The sequence below is a fragment of the Muscardinus avellanarius genome (assembly GCF_963383645.1).
Source record: "Muscardinus avellanarius genome assembly, chromosome: 1".
NCBI classification, from domain to species: domain Eukaryota; kingdom Metazoa; phylum Chordata; class Mammalia; order Rodentia; family Gliridae; genus Muscardinus; species Muscardinus avellanarius.
Window position 1 is genome coordinate 62,703,215 of NC_137786.1, and position 21,625 is coordinate 62,724,839.

The 21,625-nt window shown below is 42.9% G+C and overlaps 1 protein-coding gene across 1 annotated transcript in view; it reads left to right on the plus strand.

Annotated features, from left to right (window-relative positions):
• The window catches only part of ANKDD1B (ankyrin repeat and death domain containing 1B), a gene marked incomplete at both ends in the record, with an annotated part of 72,757 nt that overhangs the window by 8,176 nt on the left and 42,956 nt on the right, over positions 1 to 21,625 (plus strand). The window contains 4 exon segments of the mRNA XM_080705205.1: positions 3,981 to 4,011; positions 4,014 to 4,078; positions 16,689 to 16,787; positions 19,273 to 19,371. Of these exon segments, the coding sequence (XP_080561331.1) occupies positions 3,981 to 4,011; positions 4,014 to 4,078; positions 16,689 to 16,787; positions 19,273 to 19,371 (294 nt within the window).

The window sequence follows — 21,625 nt, forward strand, 5'->3', positions numbered from 1 at the left end:
GTAATTCCAGGATGCGTATGCTAAAGGTGGAATCAAGCAGTAGAATAGGCTCTGGGTGTTCTAATCCATCTCTGGAGAGGGGAAGAGCACAGGGCCATTATGCACATCTGTGCAAAGTGTGTGGGTGGGCCATGGAGCCCACTGTTGGGGACTTGGCCCTAGATCGCAGCCTGTGGGTCAGTTTGGCCTCGTGTATTCTGGAAAGGCAGAAGATCTTTTCCTATGCAGTCTAGGCTGTTTTCTTTCCAGTGATGTTCTCTGTGGTTGGGTTTTTCCATATTTAAAATCCAAAGGAGTGCGTGGGTTTTCAGTTTACTGCTTCTGGAATGTGAGCTCCTGCATGTTGGGCAATGAGACCTTTTCTAAAACCTGGCCCTCCCTCCCTTGTTCTAGTGGCTGGACTCTGGGAGAGAAGTACACTGCCAAAAATAGGCCTTCCCTGCTGCTTGGTTTTGTGAGGATTTCCTGGCAGTCCCTAGAGGCAGGATTTATCAACGTGAACAGGTTGGGGGCTGTGCCAGTTGCTTAGGACGATCCGTGGAATGGTCTAAGATGGAGATGGCTGGGGTAAATCTATGGTAAATGAAGCATAAGCCTCAGGTGCCTGTGTGTCCAGGCCTTTCCAAAGGCACTGGGAGGGCTTCAGCAATATGTTCCCATGGTTATGTGATTTTTTACAAAATCTGGAAAACTAAGAAATTTTAACTTCTTAGTTAAAATTAGTTATCTTAGTTGTCTTCTGACTCTGGCTTTAGAGAAACTCTTTAGATAGTCAAATTCGGGTTCCACAAAACCTGCTTCTGTCCTAGGCAATAAGGTCATAGAAACCAAGCTACAGAGTCTGAAGTCATACATTACATGCATACATGCAGTGAAAGGATGTTTTGTGTGTGTGTGATGCAATGTGTTATGGGTCTATATAATATTCATGTAGTAGAAAAGCAGCAAAATTTTATAGCCTAACAATTTGAGGGACTAAAAGAAAACTAATTAAGAAAGGAAGGAATAAAGGAAAAAAGAAAAAGAGAAGGAAGAGAAAAGGAAATAAGCAAGAATCTTCAAAGGTAGTATTTGTATAGTTAAAAAAATATTCATGGAGCCGGGTGTGGTGGCGCATGCTTGTAATCCCGCACTTGGGAGGCAGAGACAGGAGGATCATGTAGGTTCGAAGCCAGTCGCACTGGCTTAAGAGACCCTGTTTCCAAATAAAAAAATATAAAATAGGTCTGGGAGTATAGCCCTAAGGTAGAAAGGCTTCCAGGAACTCCAGTATCACCAAAAAAAAAAATATATTCATGGATACATATTCTGTAAGATTATTATAATAATGTGATCATGAAGGTGGGCATCTTGGCACATACCTGTAACCCCAGCACTTGGAAAAATTGCAGGTTCGAGGCTAGCCTCAGCAACTTAGTGAGATTCTCAACAACTCAGTAAGATCTTGTTTCAAAATAAAAATAAAAAGAGTTAGTGGTATAGCTTAGAAGGAGAATGCCCCTGGGTTCAATACCCAGTTCCATAAATAAAAGATTATTATGACCATGGAAGATTAGTTGTTGAGTTACTAAAACAACAGTCATTTTTCCAAGTAGCAGGAAATAGTCTCTAATATGCATTTAGAAACATTTAAAATTTTCCACATATAAAAGTTCTGACATATTAAGCCATGTTTTTATTTTAAAACACTAGGAGAGCTAGTATAATCTAGGATACTTTATAGTGAGTGTGGCAAGTTATTGTAAACTCTTGGGTTAGTTTTTCTAATGACATCTGTTTGGTTCTGTTTATAGCACTTTGTTGACATGGTTCTTATAGAGTTCCTTGAAATCTATGGTAATAAAGATTAAAAAGCATAAGTAGAATTACTTAAGTATCTTGGATGTGATTTAGACTTTCACTAATAAAGTTAGTAAGGGAGCTTATTAGCCCAAATCTGACATGAAAGAATGAAGCTCTAGATTGCAGAAAACATCAAGATGATTCATGTCTTATCAGACTTATCAGTGGTTTAGCTCCCAAAGAAACCAAAGATTTAATTGAAACAGTTAACATATTTCTGTGATTACTTTTATGAAACAAATAATAGTGTACTGATGCCCAGACATCTTTTTTTTTTCTTTTCCTTTTGCGGTACTGGGGATTCAACCCAGGGTCATTCTACCTCTAAACTACACTCTCAGCTCTATTTTTTATTCTTTGTTTTGAAACAGAGTCTTGCTAAGTTGCAGAGGGCCTCACTAAGTAGCTGAGGGTGTCCTCGAACTGCAATCCTCCTGTCTCAGCCTCCCAAATGCTGAGATTACAAGCTTGTACCACCATGCCCAGCTTTCTAGGCATCTTCTTTAGAAGCCAAAACAATGTTTAGAATATGGGAAGTATCGTATATAATTACTTATAAGCAAAACATTCATTTGAAATTGATGAAATGTGTTATTAGACTATCTCTGGGCACACCAAGAGTACCATCTTTGCTTTCCTTTGAAGCAAAGATATTAATAACTTTCTTTTTATTTGTCTTTTCTTTTTTCCTTCTTTTCTGCTGAAGCAATTAATTTGTTTCCATGTTTTTTTTTTTTTTTTTTTTTTAGAACTGGGGTTTGAATCAAAGGGCATTCTACCTCTAAGATATATACCCCAGTCCCATTTTTTTATTCTTTTTTTTTTTTTTTTTTTTGGTGGTACTGGGGGTGGAACCCAGAGGCCTTCTACCTCTGGGCTATACTCCCAAACCTATTTTATATTTTTATTTGGAAACAGGGTCTCACTAAGTTGCTGAGAGCCTCACTAAGTAGCTGAGGCTGGCTTAGAACCTGTGCAATCCTCCTGTCTCAGCCTCCCAAGCGCGGGGATTACAAGCATGCGCCACCACGCCCAGCCTAGTCTTTATTTTGAAACAGGGCCTCACTATGTTGCAGAGGGCCTCACTAAGTAACTGAGGTTGGCCATAAACCTTCAATCCTCCTGTCTCAACCTCCCAAGTATTAGGATTACAAACACGTGCCACCACACCCAGCTCCATCTAATTTGTAGTGAAAAAATTACAGGAATAAAATGAATGAAATAAAATGAATGAAAATTTTGCTATGTATCATCAATATATATTCAGTTATAATTTGTATCTTAAATATCCCCCAAAGGCCAGGTGTTGAAGGTTTAGTTGTCAGTCCATTGATAGGTGGTGAACCTTTCAAGAAGTTGTTTCTACTGGAAGGAAGTAAGGTCATTAGTGGTGTGACCTTGAAAGGGACATTGGGGCCCTGGCCTCTCCCTCTCTCTTTTTGCTTATGAGCTACCACAAGGTGAGCACGTTTTCTCTGTCAAGCACTCCTTGCCATGGTGTTCTGCTTTGCTAAAGGCCCCAAAACAATAAAGCCAAGTAACCATGGACCGGGCCCTCTGAAATTATGAGGCAAGGGAAATCTTTTCTCTTTATAAGTAGATTATCTCAAGTATTTTGTCATAGTAATGGAAAGCTAACTAATACATAGTCTGAGCAGAAACAAGTTATAATAGTAATAATAACTATTATTATTACTTGGTACTGGGATTGAACTCAAGGGTATTCTCCCTCTAAGTCATACCCCCAGCCCTTTTTAAAATTTTTTCAAATTTTGAAACAGGCACATGCCACTGAGCCTGGAAAAAATTGTCATTATTAATGATTGCATAGAGGGGGAAATACAATTTTACTCCGTGAGCGAAATCTATTATATTGCTACGTGGCAGTTATGTGATGGTTGCAGCCTGAGGCACATCCATCAGTGGATTGCCAAATTCTCTGATGTCATCTGATAATAAATGAAGGCCGGGTTCTGCTGGACACAGTTCTCGTAACTTTAAAAGAGAAAGGCAATGCGTGGAGCTGAATAATTAAATTATAAATACTCAATAGAAAAGTATGGCTGTTGAAAAAACAGAAATCCTCAAAAGACTCAATAATGATCAAATGACTAAGAACACAAATTATATTTCCTCAGATGAACCGCACAGCCCTGCATTTTGCAGTGGGTCAAATCATTTATCTGCGGTGAATTTCTTGCTGAATCACAAGGCCAGGGTGGACGTTGCTGATAAGGTAAGCTCATCTTCAGCAGGTAGAGGAATTGAGCATAACCAAAGGATAAGAAGAATCTGGTCACTCCAGGTATTTTTTTTCACATGCATAAAAAATATTTCCATTGGCAGTAAACTTTTTGGGAAAGTTTTCGTTAGAGACTATACATATTATGTGCTCTTTGTATTTGGTGGCTAAATTGTTCACTCATTACCTCTAGGACTTGGGCTTTTACTTCTTTTCCCATTTTGACCTTGTGGTTAATAGTATGCATGTGGAAGAATAAGGTGGTTGTCAAGAGCATAATCTGGTGCATAGAAGACAGAAACTCACTGACCCCAGAACATTAAATCTACCTTGTGGACTCTGGTAATAAATAAAGGTAGGGAGGGCAGCAGGGATACTGGAGATTGAACCCAGAGGTACTCTGCCACTGAGCTACATTCCCAACCCTTGTTATTTTTTATTTTGAGATAGGGTCTCACTAAGTTGCCAACGTTGACCTGGCCCTGAACTTCTGATCCTCATGTATCAGCATCCCACTTTTGGGATTACAAGTGTGCACCACTGTGCTAACTATAAGTAAAGCTTACTAGAGCCGGGCATGGTGGCGCAAGCTTGTAATCCCAGCATTCAGGAGGCTGAGACTGGAGGATTGCAGTTCGCGGACATCCTCAGCTACTTAGTGAGGCCCTCTGCAACTCAGTGAGACCCTGTTTCAAAATAAAGAATTAAAAAGAAAAAAATAGGGCAGGGGGTGTAGCTCGGAGGTGTAATGCCCCTTGGTTCCATCCTCAGACCTGCAAATAAATAAATAAATAAATAAATAAATAAATAAATAAATAAATAAAATAAGTAAAGCTTACTAGATACATACTGTGTATGAGGCACAAGTATTAGGACTTTGATATTTAGTGTTGCTTCACAACCAACCTTATAAGAAAAGTACTGTTACAATACTCAATTTATAGAAAAGACTGAGACATAGAGAGAATAAATATGTTGCCCAAAAATTTACATCTAAGAAGGAATAGAGCCAAGATTTTTTTACCTACACTGTCTGGTTCCAGAGACTGTGCTGTTAGCTACAAATCAACCTGACTATTTGGTGCCTAGATATCAAAACCCACCCTGAGGATTTTTCACCTACCCTTCCCACTTTCATTTAGTACTTTGTCATGACACAGGAAAACCCGTTGGAGAGACCCAGAACCATGTTTATCATCTTCAGTCACAGAAGATGATAGCCTTACTCCACAGTTCTTGGTCTTATTAAATTCTGTAGACCATAGTTCTTACATTTAGACTCTTCAAAAGATTCTCACAAGCTGAGTGTGGTGGTGCACGCTTGTAATCCCAGCATTTGGGAGGCTGAGACTGGAGGATGGCAGTTTGTGGATGGCCTCAGCTACTTAGTGAGGCTCTTTGCAACTCAGTGAGACCCTGTTTCAAAATAAAGAATAAAAAATAGGGCAGGGGGTGTAGCTTGGAGGTCGAATGCCCCTGGCTTCCATCCCTAGACCCACACACACACAAAAAAAAAATAGAAGATTCTCACAGAGCTATTCTGTCTTCTCTCTGGACTGGGTCTTAGTCCATTTTTGCTGCTTATATTTTACATTTGTGTCCTCCAAAGTTCATGTGTTGGAAACTTAACCCTCGCTAGTCTGGCCCCTTCACCTAGAACCTCCCAGCCTCCAGAGTCATGTGCCAAATACATTTCTGTTCATTGTAAATTAACCAGTCTTTGGTTTTCTGTAATAGTAGCATAAACTAGACTCAGTCATTAGTCAATTTTGCGTTAATCTTAGTTCAGGGTAGAAATGGGTTGACGTGTGTGTGTGTGTGTGTGTGTGTGTGTGTGTGTGTGTGTGTGTTACTAGGGACTGAACCCAGGGACATTCTACCTCCAAGCTATACTCCTAGCCCTATTTTATTATTTTAATTTGAAACAGGGTTTCACTAGATCAGTGAGAGTCTTCCTACTTGCTGAGGCTCTTCTCAAAACTATGATCATCCTCAGTTTCCCAAATACTGGGATTACAGGTGTGCACCTGGCATCTTTTGTTATTGCTGTTTACATAGAGATAACTAATTTTTCAGCATCCCTTCAGTTTTCAAAACTTTTGTAGTGCTATTCAGATATATCCCAGAAACCAGTAAGGAGCTAGTTTAAACCAGTCTGTAGGCCAGTGGTCTACACCATAGTTCAGTTTGCTAAGTCTTTGTCTTGCTGGTAAGAGTTTGTCCCTGTGTAGCTCAGGTGTAAGCCTAGAAGTACATGCTCAGCTTCCTGGGAGGACTTTCTCAAGCCTTTCCCTCCTTTACATGCTCATCCCCTTGCATTCCCCAGCTCCCCAGAGCTGGCAGAACCAGAAGAGAATAAAGAAGGAAAGGATTTCCTGCACCTTCTCTGTTCCTTAGACCAGAAAGAGAAAGCTTCTTTTGAAACTTTTCACTCTGTGTACAGTTCTGTGATCAGTGTGCCTTGAGTCCAGGTTGGAAAATATGGAAGGAAAAAACAGAAATATCAGGAAACTCACCATGGGATTGCTCATACTCTAAGTTCTAAATTTCTTCCCTAGGCCACCTGGTACCACTTGCTCTTCTGAATCTTCAGACAACGGGATTTTATCAAGAGACTTCAGTTACATTTAGTAGGAGAAAAAAAGGTTGAGGATGCTTACTCCACTGTAACGGAACTGTAACCCCAAATCTTTAACTTACTATCAAAGTACAGATAATTATACAACAAACACCTTTGCATTCATGGCCTACATTGAATATCTTTCCTTCTTGTTATCCTATATGAGTATTGCTACGTTTCTAACATATTAAATTCAGCCCTGGCTTATGTCAGAGTGCAAGCCAATCATTCCTGAAATAATGTGGAGAAGTTATATCAACTTGTTCTTTTTGAGGTGTTTCTAAACATAAGGTGTGCTATCTGATATGTTTCTGGCTAGCCTCAGATTCTCTTGATGTCTGCCTTATAGGACTGCAGTGCTGTCAGATGAGAACTATAGTAATTCCTGATGAGGGGATGAAGGAGGGGCAGGAAAAGGGAGGTACAGGGAAGTAAATGATCAAAATAATGTCATACGTACATATGAATGATCACTATGAATCTTACTATTAGGTAGAAGAAGGAAAAAGGATGTAGGGGGAAGGAAGCAGACCAAATAATGTTATTTGCATATACGAATGTATCGCCATGAATCCCACTATCACATACAATTATAATGCAGCAATAAAAATTATACACATACATAAGTCTGCCTGCCTGTCTGTCTATCTATCTATCTATCTAATCTGTATGAAGATGCCCAGGGATTGTACTTGTGCAAGACAGAGTCCTGGCTTTGAGAGTCCTAGAGAGCAAGGGCAGAGGTCGTAACTGGTGCCTGCTCAAGGTCAAATGCTAAGGACCTCCAGGGTCAAGGCAGGTGATATCCCTGAGTCTTGGGAAGAGGCAGACTAGACCAAGGAAGGCTCTCACCCCTGGGATGAACAAAAGCTCCCAGGTGGGAGTCTAGGGGGTGCTGAGGATGACAAGCATCTGCCCCTAGAGCCGCTTCTCTGGGAAGCTCTTCAAATGTGAGTGCCCCCCCCCCCCCAGAAAGACACTGACCTCACCAATGACCAGGCTGGGAATGAAGGCAGCTTGTCAGCGACCATCTGGCTTTTTTTTTTGGTGGTACTGGGGTTCCTGGAAGCCCTTCTACCTCCGGGCTACACTCCAGACCTATTTTTACATTTTTATTTGGAAACAGGGTCTCCTAAGCCAGCGCGCGCGGCTGGCTTCAAACCTGCGCGATCCTCCTGTCTCTGCCTCCCAAGCATGGGGATTACAAGCGTGCTCCACCACGCCCGGCTGACCGTCTGGCTTTCTACACTTTGCAGACCATGTGAGCCAACTGTACTTGCGATCCACAGCACACACCCTTAAGCAGCCCTGAGCCTGCCAGTTTCCTAGTAGAATACTTCATTTTATGAGGGTTTTTCTGAGGGAATCTGCATCTGTCAGCAGTGATTCACCGCCTCTGAAGAACAATGACTTCACTCAGAATTTGTGGTTTCAGAGACTCAAAATCTTTTGCTGCTTGAATTTTTAGCTTTTAGATTTTGTGATCCGTGCTTGGAATTTCTAAGTGTTGGCTGCTTTGAATCTAGGAAAGACTTCTTAGGGACAAATAGAGCTCCTATCAAAATGTGATTTATCACCTGTCCCAAATATTCCTGGTCTTTCATGACCATTTGTGAAATAAGCTTTAGTACTACTGCGTATGGGGCACTGATTTATAGGGGAGCTTAAATTAAGGGGAGCTTAAATTGTGGTTAGTGCACATTTTTTTAAAGAACTTCAATGAGATATTATACATCACTATTTCTTGTTTTTAAAAAAGTGCAAAAATTAAGAATTTTCTGCATGCTGGCACTGCCAAGTATGTAAATGGACTAATTTGCTATGTAGTGGAACAGCTGGAATGCAAATGTGGTAGGGTATGTACATTGAAAGCAGGGGTTTTTTTTTTTTTTAAACAGTAGCACTGTTGATAATTTGGGCTATATAATTCTTTTCTTTTTAAATTTTGAAACAGGGCCTTGCTAAGTTGCTAAGGGTCTCACTAAGTTTCAGAGAGCCTCACTAAGTTGCTGAGTCTGGCCTTAACCAAACTTGTTATCATCCTGTCTCAGCCTCCCAAGTACCGAGATTAAAGATGTGTGCCACTATGCCTGGCTTCCAGCCCTTTTAATTTTGGGCTACATAATTCTTTGTTGAGGGGGCTGCCTTGTGCATTATAGGACGTTTAGCAGCATCTCTGCCTCTACCCACAAAGTATCAATATCATCCCTCAGCCAAGGCTAAGAAAAATGTCTCAAGTCGCGGGTGCTGGTGCTTGTGATCCCAGTATTTGGGAGGCTTGAGACAGGAGGATTGTGGGGTTTTAGCCAGCCTCAGCTACTTAGTGAGGCTCTCTGAAACTTAGTGAGACCCTGTTTCAAAAATAAAGAATAGAACATAGGACTGGGGTGTAGCTTGGAGATAGAATGCCCCTGGGTTAAATCTCCAGTAACACACACACACACACACACACACACACACACACACACACACACACTAAGAATGTCTTGAGACTTTTTTTTATTTTGGTGGTACTGGGGATGGAACCCAGGGGCTTTCTACCTCTGGGCTATACTCCCAGACCTTTTTATATTTTATTTGGAAACAGGGTCTCACTAAGTTGCTGAGAGCCTCACTAAGTAGCTGAGGCTGGCTTCGAACCTGCACGATCCTCCTGTCTCAGCCTCCCAAGCGCGGGGATTATAAGCATGTGCCACCACGCCCGGCTTGAGACGTTTTAAAATGTCCCCTGGAAACAAAATCACCATCCTCCCAGCCGAGAACCATTGACTTACAGGTACACCTCAATAGTGTGGGACGTGCTATTTCACTCTCCCAAGCTGAACTCTGTATTATGGGCAGTGCTGCCAAGCTTTAAGCATCTGCTGCTGAAAGCCTCAGTTTCTCCATCTGCACATTGGGAATAATAAAATCTACTTTATAGTAGCACTGAGATTCCATATGGGAGAGTCTGGCTACAGATACACACACATGCGCGCGCGCACACACACACACACACACACACACACACACACACACACACACACACACTTTACTGGAAAATTTTCATGTGTATGCATGTGAATGTTACTGGAGATTGAACCCAGGAGTGTTCTACCACTGAGCTACATCATCAACCATTTTTATTTTTCATTTTGAAACTGTCTCACTAAGTTGCAGAGGGTCTTGCTAAACTGCTAAGTCTGCCCTTGAGCCTGTGCTCTTTCTGTTTTAGTCTCCCAAATAGTTGGATTACAGGTGTGTAATACCATGCCTAGCTTATTTTTTGTTTCATTCTCAAATTTTATAGATGCTGAACTATTCATCTATGGACTGGGCATTCATAGTTTTTTTAATATATTTTTATTAGTGCATTGTAGTCAAACATCACAATAGAATACATGACTTGTGAGGGTATACAAGCATATATCATCCAAATAGCCCTTATCCCCTCCCAGTCCCATTCCCTCCCCCTCCCTTGATCCCATGCTTGATCTGGTGATTAACATTGATTCATTTGTTTATGTATATCCTGTGTTTTGAAGAGATTCCATTTTTCCCCATCCCATCCCCTCTGATTAGTCACCTTAATTGCTCTTCCATGGGGCCCTTTCTTCAACTAGATCTCCTCCTATTACCCATTTCTTCCTAGTTTTTGCATATTAGGGAAAGCATCTGAATTTCTATTTTCTGTATGTTTCTCTATGTGTGCCGCATTGTACGTTTCGATCCTGCTCCTGAAGGCCCTGGCGCCGGCCTGGCTACCCAGCAGACTCTGATCCCGGCCTCACTGGTTCAAGCACTGGCCTTGCCTCATGGCAGGCCCCGATCCCAGCCTTGCTGGCCCCAGCACTAGACTCACCCCTCGGCATGCTCCAATCCCAGCCATGGAGGCCCTAGCATTGGCCTTGCCACACGGCAGGCTCTGATCCCGGCCTTGTTGGCCCTGGCACAGGCCTCACTCCTCAGCAGGCTCCGTTCCTGGCCTTGGAGGCCCTAGCACCAGCCTTGCCTCATGGCAGGCTCCAATCCCGGCCACACTAGCCCTGGCTCCAGACTCACCCCTTGGCAGGCTCTGATTCAGGCCTCGGAGGCCACAGCACCGGCCTTGCCTCATGGCAGGCTCCAATCCCGGCCATGCTAGCCCTGGCTCCAGACTCGTCCCTTGGAAGGCTCCGATCCTGGCCTCAGAGGCCCCAGCACCGGCCTTGCCTCATGGCAGGTTCTGATCCCAGCCTTGCTGACCCTGGCACCGGCCTCACCCATTGGCAGGCTCTGGTCCTTGCCTCAGAGGCCACAGCACTGGCCTTGCCTCACGGAAGGCTCTAGTCCCGGACTTGCTGGCCCCAGCAATGGCCTAACCCCTCGGCAGGCTCCGATCCTGGCCTTGCTGCCCCCGGCACTGGCCTTACCCCTCAGCAGGCTCCAATCCTGGCCTCGGAGGCCCCAGCACCGGCTTTGCCTCATGGAAAGCTCCGATCCTGGCCTTGCTTGCCCTGGCACCAGCCTCACCCATCGGCAGGCTCCATTCTTGGCCTCGGAGGCCACAGCACTGGCCTTGCCTCATGAGAGGCTCCAGTCCCAGACTTGCTGGCCCTGGCTATGGCCTAACTCCTTGGCAGGCTCTGATCCTGGCCTCGGAGGCCCCAGAACTGGCCTTGCCTCACGCCAGGCCCTGGTCCCAGCCTTGCTGGCCCTGGCACCAGCCTCACCCATCGGCAGGCTTCAGTCCTGGCCTCGGAGGCCCCAGCACTGGCCTTGCCTCATGGCAGGCTCCAGTCCCGGTCACGCTAGCCCTGGCTCCAGACTCACCCCTTGGCAGGCTCCAATCCCAGCCTCGGAGGCCCCAGCACCAGCCTTGCCTCACATTAGGCCCTGACTTTGGTCTCACTGACCATGCCTAGCTTAAAAATATATTTATTTTTACTTAATTAATTTATTGTTGATACTGGTGATTGAACCCAGAGAATTCTACCTCCAGGCTACATCCCAGCCCTTTTTATTTATTTATTTATTTTGCAACAGAGTCTTGTTAAATTACTGAGGCTGGCCTTGAGCCTGTGATCCTCCTATCTCAGCCTCCCAAATACTGGTATTACAGTTGTATGCCACGGCACTGCCTGGCTTTCAAAAGTAATTTATAATACATAATTTCACCCTCATAATTCTGTGACCTCAGGCACTTGCTCTAAGGAAGCCCTCTAGTCAGAAGTGACTAGAACTCAAACAGAACTATTTTAAAGGGAGGAGCCGGGTGTGGTGGCGCACACTTGTAATCCCAGTTTGTAATCCCAGCATTCAGGAGGCTGAGACCAAAGGATCTCCGTTTGCTACTTAGTGAGGCCCTCTGCAACTCATTGAGATCCAGTTTCAAAATAAAGAATAAAAAATAGGCCAGGGTGTGTAGCTCGGAGGTCGAATACCCCTGGGTTCCATCCCCAGACCTGCAAAAATAAATAAATAAATAAATAAATAAATAAATAAATAAATAAGGGGGAAGGACTTTGTTGGCTCACTAGTTCATGCAGAAGTAGTTTCAGGAGTGTCTGGATCCAGGCGCTCAGATAAGGGCTCTTGGTCTCTATTTTTCAGTTTACTTTCCACTCTGCTGGCTTCATCCTTAGGTCGGGTCATCTTATCACATGGCAAGGAGGGCTCCTGACAGCCGAGCTGATGACTCAAGAATAAAAATGGGATGTGCCAGGGAAAAAAATCCCACCATTGACTCTAATTGGCTGGACGTGGCATGACGTGGCATTTGGCCTTCAATGAGCAAAATGCTTTGGCCGAGGAGTAGGAGATGGCAGAGGCAGGAGTCTAGAATTAATAGCTGCACAAAGTGGGCTAGGGGCTGTCCTCCAGTAGAGAAGATTGTGGGCAGAAGCGCCTTTCTCCTGCCCCAATGCATTAGCAAGCATCAAAGGCCCTCCTCTGCCGTTGCTAACTGCCTGCCTCCCCATCCACAAACACACTCATGCTGGGTTATGAGGCCTCCATCTATCACCGACACTCGGTTACTGCTTTACCCTATAATTACTTGTTTATGCGCCCCTCTTTCCTTTGGGACTCTGAACTTCTTCAGGTAGAGTATAGTTTTCCTCTTTGGCACTCTGTTTCTTAGCACAATATCTGACATGCACATTTGTGCTTAGTAAATGAACAAATACTTTCAAAGGATGCATGACAAATGTTTTCATCTAGTATACAACCAGTGTCTCTTGTTCCTTCTTTTATGATTTGTTTACACAAATGCTTATCTGCTGTCACTATTTGCAGGGATTTGCGTAAGTCAGACAAATAATTTTTGGTCTGTCACTTCCAAATGGCTCAGAACTAGATTGTTCTTTTCAATTAGTGCTGACTTGCAAGCAGCAAATCATGGCTCCAAGTGCTTTTTTTTTTTTTTTTTTTGCAGGTCTGAAGATGGAACCCAGGGGCATTCAACCTCCAAGCTATACCCCCTGCCCTATTTTTATTCTTTGAGACAGGGACTCACTAAGTTGCAGAGGGCCTCACTAAGCAGCTGAGTCTGTTCGCGAACCACGATCTTCCAGTCTCAGCCTCCCGCATGCTGGGATTACGAGCGTGCGCCACCACGCCCGGCTTCCAAGTGCTTTCTTATGATTCCCTTTGCACTTTGTTAGTGATTTCATAAAGATGAAAGGTTGGGAATGTGTATCTCATTGACAATATTTCTGGTCTAAGAAGGATACATTATGGGAAGTCTTTTTCTTCTTTTATAGTGCTGGGGATCAAAGTCAGGGCCTGGTGCACGCTAACCTGAACGATGAGAAGTTTGGGTGCCAATGTGTTTCTATATCTTCCACACATACATGGATACCAACCCCATAGAACTGATATCTGTAGACATTTTTGTTTTGTTTTGACACTCACCACTTCAGCATTTTCTCCTATTTCTGGGGTTAACAATGTCGTGATCTTTTCATTAAGTTGCATTAGCAAAAGATCAGATGACAAGTTTCAATTCAGGATTCTTTTTATAGAGGCTTGCATCTTTTTTTTTTTTTTTTTGGTGGTACTGGGGTTCCTGGAAACCCTTCTACCTCTGGGCTACACTCTCAGACCTATTTTATACTTTTATAAAAATTTATTTGGAAACGGTCTCTTAAGCCAGCGTGGCTGGCTTGAACCTGTGTGATCCTCCTGTCTCCGCCTCCCAAGCGCGGGGATTACAAGCGTGCGCCACCACGCCTGGTTTAGAGGCCTGCATCTTTTTTTGCGGGTCTGGGGATGGAACCCAGGGGCATTTGATCTCCGAGCTACAGCCCCTGCCCCATTTTTTATTCTTTATTTTGAAACCGGGTCTCACTGGGTGGCAGAGGACCTCACTAAGTAGCTGAGGCTGTCCACGAACCGCGATCCTCCATCTCAGCCTTCTGAATACTGGGATAACAAGCAAGCGTGCGCCACCACGCCCGGCTAGAGGCTTACATATTTATTTTCACATTCCAGACATCTTTTCTTCTATTTATTTATTTACTTATTTTTGGTACTAGAGATTGATCCCAGGGACATTCTACCTCCAAGCTACAACCCCAGGCCCTGTTTTAAAATAGAATCTCATTAAATTGCTGGGGTTTTGCTAAATTGCTGCAGCTGGCCTTGAACCTGCAATCCTCCTGTCTTAGCCTTACAAGTACTGGGATCATACAGGTGTGTACCAACAAGCCTGGTAGGTTTTCTTCGCATTAATTGAAGAAAATGTATTTGCTGCCATTTTCCCATCTCAACTTCCTTTTCCTCCATTTAAATACCTCAAGTTAAAGCCGGGCGTGGTGGCGCACGCTGGTAATCCCAGCATTCGGGAGGCGGAGACCAGAGGATCGCGGTTCCCGGACAGCCTCAGCTACTTAGTGAGGCCCTCTGCAACTCAGTGAGACCGGGTTTCAAAATAAAGAATAAAAAATAGGGCAGGGGGTGTAGCTCGGAGGTCGAATGCCCCTGGGTTCCATCCCTAGACTCTCAAATAAATAAATAAATAAATAAAAGTAAATATCTCAATTTAGAAAATTAAGTGTTCTATAGGTCTTTCATGGGTTTTTTATGACAATTATGTTACAGTTTGGGGAAACTGTCCCCAGGGACCCTTGTTAGGGTCCTGGACACAATTTCGCTCAAACCACAAAAAGATAAAAACAGAAAAAGATAAAAAAAAAATAAAGGCATGGGTTCTTGTCCTGAACTAAGGATAAGTAAGCAATAGCTTGGACTCTTTCTGAAGATTTAAAGAAGTTTATTAAAAAGATAGAAATACAGAAGATAGTAACAGCCCCATGCCATTCAGGTGGCATGGGGGGGGGTTCAAACGAATTCACCAAGATACAAAACACGGAACAGACTTTTTATACACAAAACCCTCCATCTTGTTCACGTAATTCTGACATAGTAAAAGACCCTGTAAGGTTCCTCCCATCCTAGCTAGATTATCCAATTGTTATATAAACCTGTCTTTAGAATGAGAATGAGGAAGTCCTAGTTCCCCTCTCCTATAGACTTACTAATTACCTTTAACTAGGTTAATTTACATTGGAATAGTTGCCTGCTTTTTTGGGGAGCAGAAACCAAGTTTTTTCACCAATATTTGAAATATAATAATCAGAGCTTTCTCAAATCTTCCTAGGCTATTTCCAATACTGGTACAATTTAGACTATTGCAAATATAGTCTCCACTGGCAACATGAAAAGCTGGAGAAATTACAAGAAAATCCCATATTCGGGCTTCTCTTCCCAACAAATCAAATCTAAACACTTCTCCTTAGCTGTAGTTTCTGGAAAATGCCTCATTTCTCCATTCCATTTTTTCCTATTGATTTTTAGTAACTGTCAGAGATAAATATGTTAGGAAGCTCTAAAAAGCACTTTATAAAATTCTGTGTCCAAAGGAGCCCCATAAATACTTAGCGCTGGAGAATTTCTGTTTTATTTTTATTTATTTATTTACTTATTTTGTGGTACTGGGGGTGGAACCTAGAGGCTTTCTACCTCCAGGCTATACTCCCAGACCTATTTTATATTTTATTTGGAAACAGGGTCTCACTAAGTTGCTGAAAGCCTCACTAAGTAGCTGAAGCTGGCTTCGAACCTGTGCTATCCTCCTGTCTCAGCCTCCCAAGAGCAGGGATTACAAGTGTGCGCCACCACGCCCAGCTAGAATTTCTGTTTTAAATATTTGTATTAGTGAGGTGAGGCTTGGTGTGAGGTGCAGGTGCCTGGGACAGGATCTAGCACATAGTAGCTTCTCAGAAAACAGCTGAATAAAGCCAGCGCAGTGACACAAGTCTGTGTGACCACGGCACTTGGGAGGCTAACACAGGAAGATCGCAGGTGTGAGGCAAGATCGTGGTAATTTAGCAAGGTCCTATTTCAAAATTAAAAAAAAAAAAAAAAGGCTGGGGATGTAGTTCAGTGATAGAACATCCCTGAATTCAGTACCCAGTATAACACACACACACACACACACACACACACACACACACACACACACACTCACACATACACACACACCTGAGGGAAATAACTTGAATATATTCAGAAAGCTCTTTGGAAAAGGAACGTTGTCATCGGGCTGTGATATAATGGCTCCTTTGATGCTTGGGGGACTCTCCCCTGAACAGTAGTTCTTGTATTATCATGAAACCAACTCCATGCTGATGTTCCCCCATAGTTTGACTAATACCCCAGGATTGAAGCTTGTTTGGGACCACTGTCTCTTTTTCTACCCTAAGAAGGGCCTAGACGTTATGACCAAAAGGACCATCTTGGCTGCTTCATTACCCCCCCCCCTTTTTTTTTTTTAAGATTTAAAGAAGTTTATTAGAAAGATAGAAATACAGAAAATAGAAATACAGCCCCATGTCAAAATGGCATGGGGGGATGACTCAAAATGAATACACCCCTTCATTACCCTTAATATGCTGCCACCCTTATCAGTTGTCTTGTTTTTTAAGTGTGTAATAAGTGCTAGAGTTTGCAATTGATTTTCAGAGAGGAAGAAAACCATTTCTTTTGGCAGCTGAGAGAGGCCATGTTGAAATGATAGAAAAACTTATCTTCCTTAATCTTCATACTTCTGAAAAGGACAAGGTGAGTTGGATTCTGATTTTTTTCCTGAAAGGGGTATAACAATTGTTGTGGGGAGTAACAATTGGTGTGTAGTTTGGTGATGCCTGTTTTTGGTCCATCATAAGTTGTTAAATTGTTACTGCAAAGAGAAACACAAGCCATTTAGGCAAAATCTATTCATTTTTACTGTGGAGTATCCTTTTTGGTAGTGTTTTATGCAGAATTAGAAAGATATGAGAGACTCAAGAGTCCAAGGGAATATGCCAGTAGAAGCCTTTATTAGCTGGCCAGTGGCGGAGCCCTCAGTTTAGAAATCAGACTAGAGGGGCGCGCTGACTGGGGTTAGGGACTTATAAGGGATAAGTAAGCAGGTTTACTGAAGCAGAAACTAGCAAGTTAGCTAGTTGGTCAGGTGCTGGGTGAGGCCTAGGCTCCACCCAAGGTCAGAGGGTGGAGGAATTTTGGGAGCTGATATCACAAAATACAAGAATTTCTGGTAGTGAGATAAGCCATTTGCATAGGGCAGGGGAGTGGTCTCCAAGCTGCAATTAAGCTAGATCATTCCTAGAGGTACAAGCTTAAACTATAGATTAGCAGCTTAAAACAAGTGGGGGGGGATAAGGGGCTTTAGTTACAGGATAATGTCAGGGGAGACAAAATGGAGTCTCTTCTGCTTCCACAGTAGTTTTTGAAGTCAGTTGACTACATAGATTTTTTTCCACTATCAACTTCAACCCTTTCTCCTCTGGTCTGCTATAGACTCAGGTGATTTTCTTAGGAAAAATTCTTAGATGTGGAATTATGGGCCAGAGAGTTCTACACATTTTGAAATTGTTTGATATGTTGCAGGGTGTGGCGGCACACACTTGTAATCCCATATTTGGGAGGCTGAGACAGGAGGACCACAGGTTGTTGGCCAGCCTTAGCTACTTAATGAGGTCCTCCACAACTCAATGAGACCCTGTTTCAAAATAAAAAATAAAAAATAGGGCTGGGGATGTAGCCCAGAGGTAGAATGCCCCTGGGTTCAATCCCCAGTACCACAAAAAATATTTTGATATGTTATTAAAATTACTTCTTTCAATAGTGTTACGGTTTTGAAGCTGATGTTATGGTTTGAGAATATGTTACGGTTTGGGGGAAACTGTCCCCGAGGACCCCTGTTAGGGTTCTAGACACAATTTCCCTCAAAACACAAAAAAACCACAAAAACAGAAAAAACACGGGTTCCTGTCCTGAGCTAAGGATAAATACACATTAGCCCGGACTCTTGCTGAAGATTTAAAGTTTATTAAAAAGATAGAAATACAGAAGACAGTTACAGGCCCATGCCATTCTGGCATGGGGGGGGGGGTTCGAGTGAATGCCCCACCAAAGATACAACATGTGGACCAGACCTTTTATACCCATGACCTCCATCTCCTTTATGTAATTCTGACTAGTAAACATCCCTGTAAGGTTCCTGCCTCCACAAGGTGTCTCCTTTCACAAGGTCGACCCCTCCTCCCATCCTAGCTAGATTATCCAATTATGTAAACCTGTCTTTAGAATGAGGATGAGGAAGTCCTAGTTCCCCTCTCCTATAGACTTGCTAATTACCTTTACCTAGGGTAATTTAAGTTTCAATAGCTGTTTGCTTCCTGACTGAAACAGAAACCAAGTCTTTCTTTCCCCAGGTCTGCCGCCATTTTGACACAATTATTTTTGAAATATATCTATTAATAATCAGAGCTTTCTCAAATCTTCCTAGGTCATTCCCAATACTGGTACAAATAGTTTATTAAAAAGTTGAGTGGTTTGCCAGGTGTGGTGGCACGTACTTGTAATCCCCACGCTTGGGAGGCAGAGACAGGAGGATCGCATAGGTTCGAAGCCAGCCGCACTGGCTTAGGAGACCCTGTTTCCAAAAGTAAAATAGGTCTGGGAGTGTAGCCTGGAGGTAGAAGGGCTTCCAGGAACCCCAGTACCACCAAAAAAAAAAAAAAAAAAAGTTGAGTGGAATATGAAATTAATATGAAAACATAGGTCGAGTGGAATTACTTTTGTTGTCCCACTTTTGTGAGTAAATTGGTAGCAAAAGTAGAACATGAAGCATGAATTATGATTTATATCCCCATGCTTCACATAGCTGCCTTTTTATTCACTTTATTTTTTATTTTATCTTATCTTATTGTTGGTACTGGAGATTTAGTCCAGGGTCATTATGCCTTCAAACGATACCCCAAACCTTCATATTTTGAAATAGGGTCTCTTTAAGTTGCTGAGGCTGATCTTGAACCGAACCTGTGAGCATCCTGTTTCAGCCTCCTACTGGGACTACAGGCATCTGCCACGGAGCCAGGATGTCTTTTCCTATAAATTTATAAATCTTAACTGAAGAATATGGATAATGTGGCCAACAGTCTGGACTGTTAAAGCTCTGGAGGCTCATTTGCAGGGCCCTCTGAGTGCCAGAGGGGCGTGCTTCTCGACATATGGGATCTACCTCAGTGTGTCTCTGTTACAGGAAGGAAACACCGCCTTGCACCTGGCTGCAATGCATGGTCACAGTCCTGCAGTGCAGGTGCTACTAACTCAGTGGCAAGAAGTAAACGTTACCAATGAGGTATGTGGAAATGCTCATTCCAGCTGATCACAGGACTTAAAAGGGGACAGGTCTGAAGAACAGAACCCAGGTTGTGAGGAAGACAAAGATATTATTGCCTTAGGATGTAAAATGCAATCTTAAAAGATTCCTACTTTTTGATTTAAAGTACCCCACACTACTTTATTTGATAATCCATCCATTTATTAATTAATTCATTCAAAAAGCATTTGTTTAATAGATGAAGCCTATTTTGTTGTAGAAATCACAGGGCAAGAAAGGCATACAAGAAATGTATGGGATTACATGGAATCATAGATGCATATGGTGATGCAGGAGAAAATCTGTTTCAGAAATCATAGCCTTCATAAAGGAGGTGATATATTATCTGGGTCTTGACCTTTGAATGGACATTGTCAGGAAGAGCTTTGAGAAGAGCATGAGAAAGGGAACTGAGGCCCTATAGAGCGTGATTGTCCCAAGATTCACATGTTCAGGGTGACAGATGGAGGATGGGCAGACAGGGAAAGGTAGAAGAGGAGTGGGCTAAGACAGATAGACAACGAAAGGCTGTGCTTATTAGGAGGAGAGGGTTTCAACCTACTCCCAGTAGAGATCTTGAAGGGTTTTAAGCAGTGAAAGGGGATGAGATCCCTTTTGGGTGTAAGCAGGTAACTGCCACAGCAATTTGCAGGGTGGGGTGGTACTGGGAGATGCTGGAGATGGGAGACCCGGACAGGTGACTGCTGAAACAGAGGAAGCAAGAGCCGTGGCAGGCCTCTCACCGAGGATAGTACAGGCAACCAAAACAATGGGGTGGAAGAAGGAGGCAGAGTCCACAGAACTTGTGATCAGAGATTAGGGAAAGAAAAGACTTTTTGACTCCCATGTCTCTGGCCTGGCCTCCTGAGAAGAAGGGGGTGACTGTCCCTGAGCTGTGGAGCACAGGGAGGAGCAGGCAGGTAATGCAGGCGTGGATGAGTTTGCTGTGAGACACCTGGTGAGGAGAGGGGTATCCTCAGATGGAGAGCGGTAGGCAGATAGAGAGTAGGCATGAGGTTTGGTGGAGGGGCTAAGGCCCTGGAGGCAGATTTTTGAGTCATTTGTTCTAGCTACTCACTTCTTTGGCTGGCTCTGGAAATTGAGGTGAGTGGAGTCCTTTTGGACTGCGTAGTTGAATATCCTGATCATTTCTCAACTTGATGCCTGTCATGAGAGATACTGGAAGAAGTAATACCATTAGCATTTACTTTTGGATTCCATTGATTATAAGGCACACCAGTATTTTATACATCAATAAGAAAAAATAATACCGCCAATTGGGCGATGACACAAAAAAGCTTTCTTATGACTTAGAATATTTATTTTAAGCTTCTCTTTTCCCTCCAAGTACTGAGGATTGAGCTTCTGAGCTATAGCTGCAGCACTTTTAATTGATTTTTTAAAAATAGGGTTTCACCAAGTTGTTAAGGTTGATCTTCCTGTCTCAGCCTTCCAAGTACTGGGATTATAGGTATGTAGCTCTGTGCCTGTATTATTTTATGCCTCTTGAAAGAGTTTTTAGATTTATATCTTAGATTTTAAAAAATCTAATCTCTCTATGGGGAAAATAAACAAATAAGATAAATTGGTTAAATATTCCTAAACTTCAGGTTGGATTTGATTCTTTTAAATTACCTTCTTCTTCTTCTTCTTCTTCTTCTTCTTCTTCTTCTTCTTCTTCTTCTTCTTCTTCTTCTTCTTCTTCTCCTCCTCCTCCTCCTCCTCCTCCTCCTCCTCCTCCTTTTCCTTCTTCTCCTCCTCCTCCTCCATCTTCATCATCTTCATCTTCTTCTCCTCCTCCTCCTCCTCCTCCTCCTCCTCCTCCTCCTCCTCCTCCTCCTCCTCCTCCTCCTTCTTCTTCTTCTTCTTCTTCTTCTTCTTCAGAACAATGATGTTCTTGCCTTCAAAATTATGTGTGATGCAGTATTTATGCGTTCATGTAATCAGGATGACCCATTATTTTCTCTGAGGTTTTCTCCTAGGAAACCAACACCTGTTCTTTTATAATGCATATGCTCAAACATGACAGCTACTAGGGAACCAACACCCATTCTGATATGATGCACAAGCTTAAACATGACAGCTATATCTCATTGGTCATGTAGTTGACAGAGATTGTGAGATGAATCTCAGTCTCAGATAGGTTCACGTGTAGAACAATGTGTGTCTTAGAAATTAGATAGAAGATGACCATAGCAATAACAACCGCAGCCCAGCATGGTGGCGCACGTTT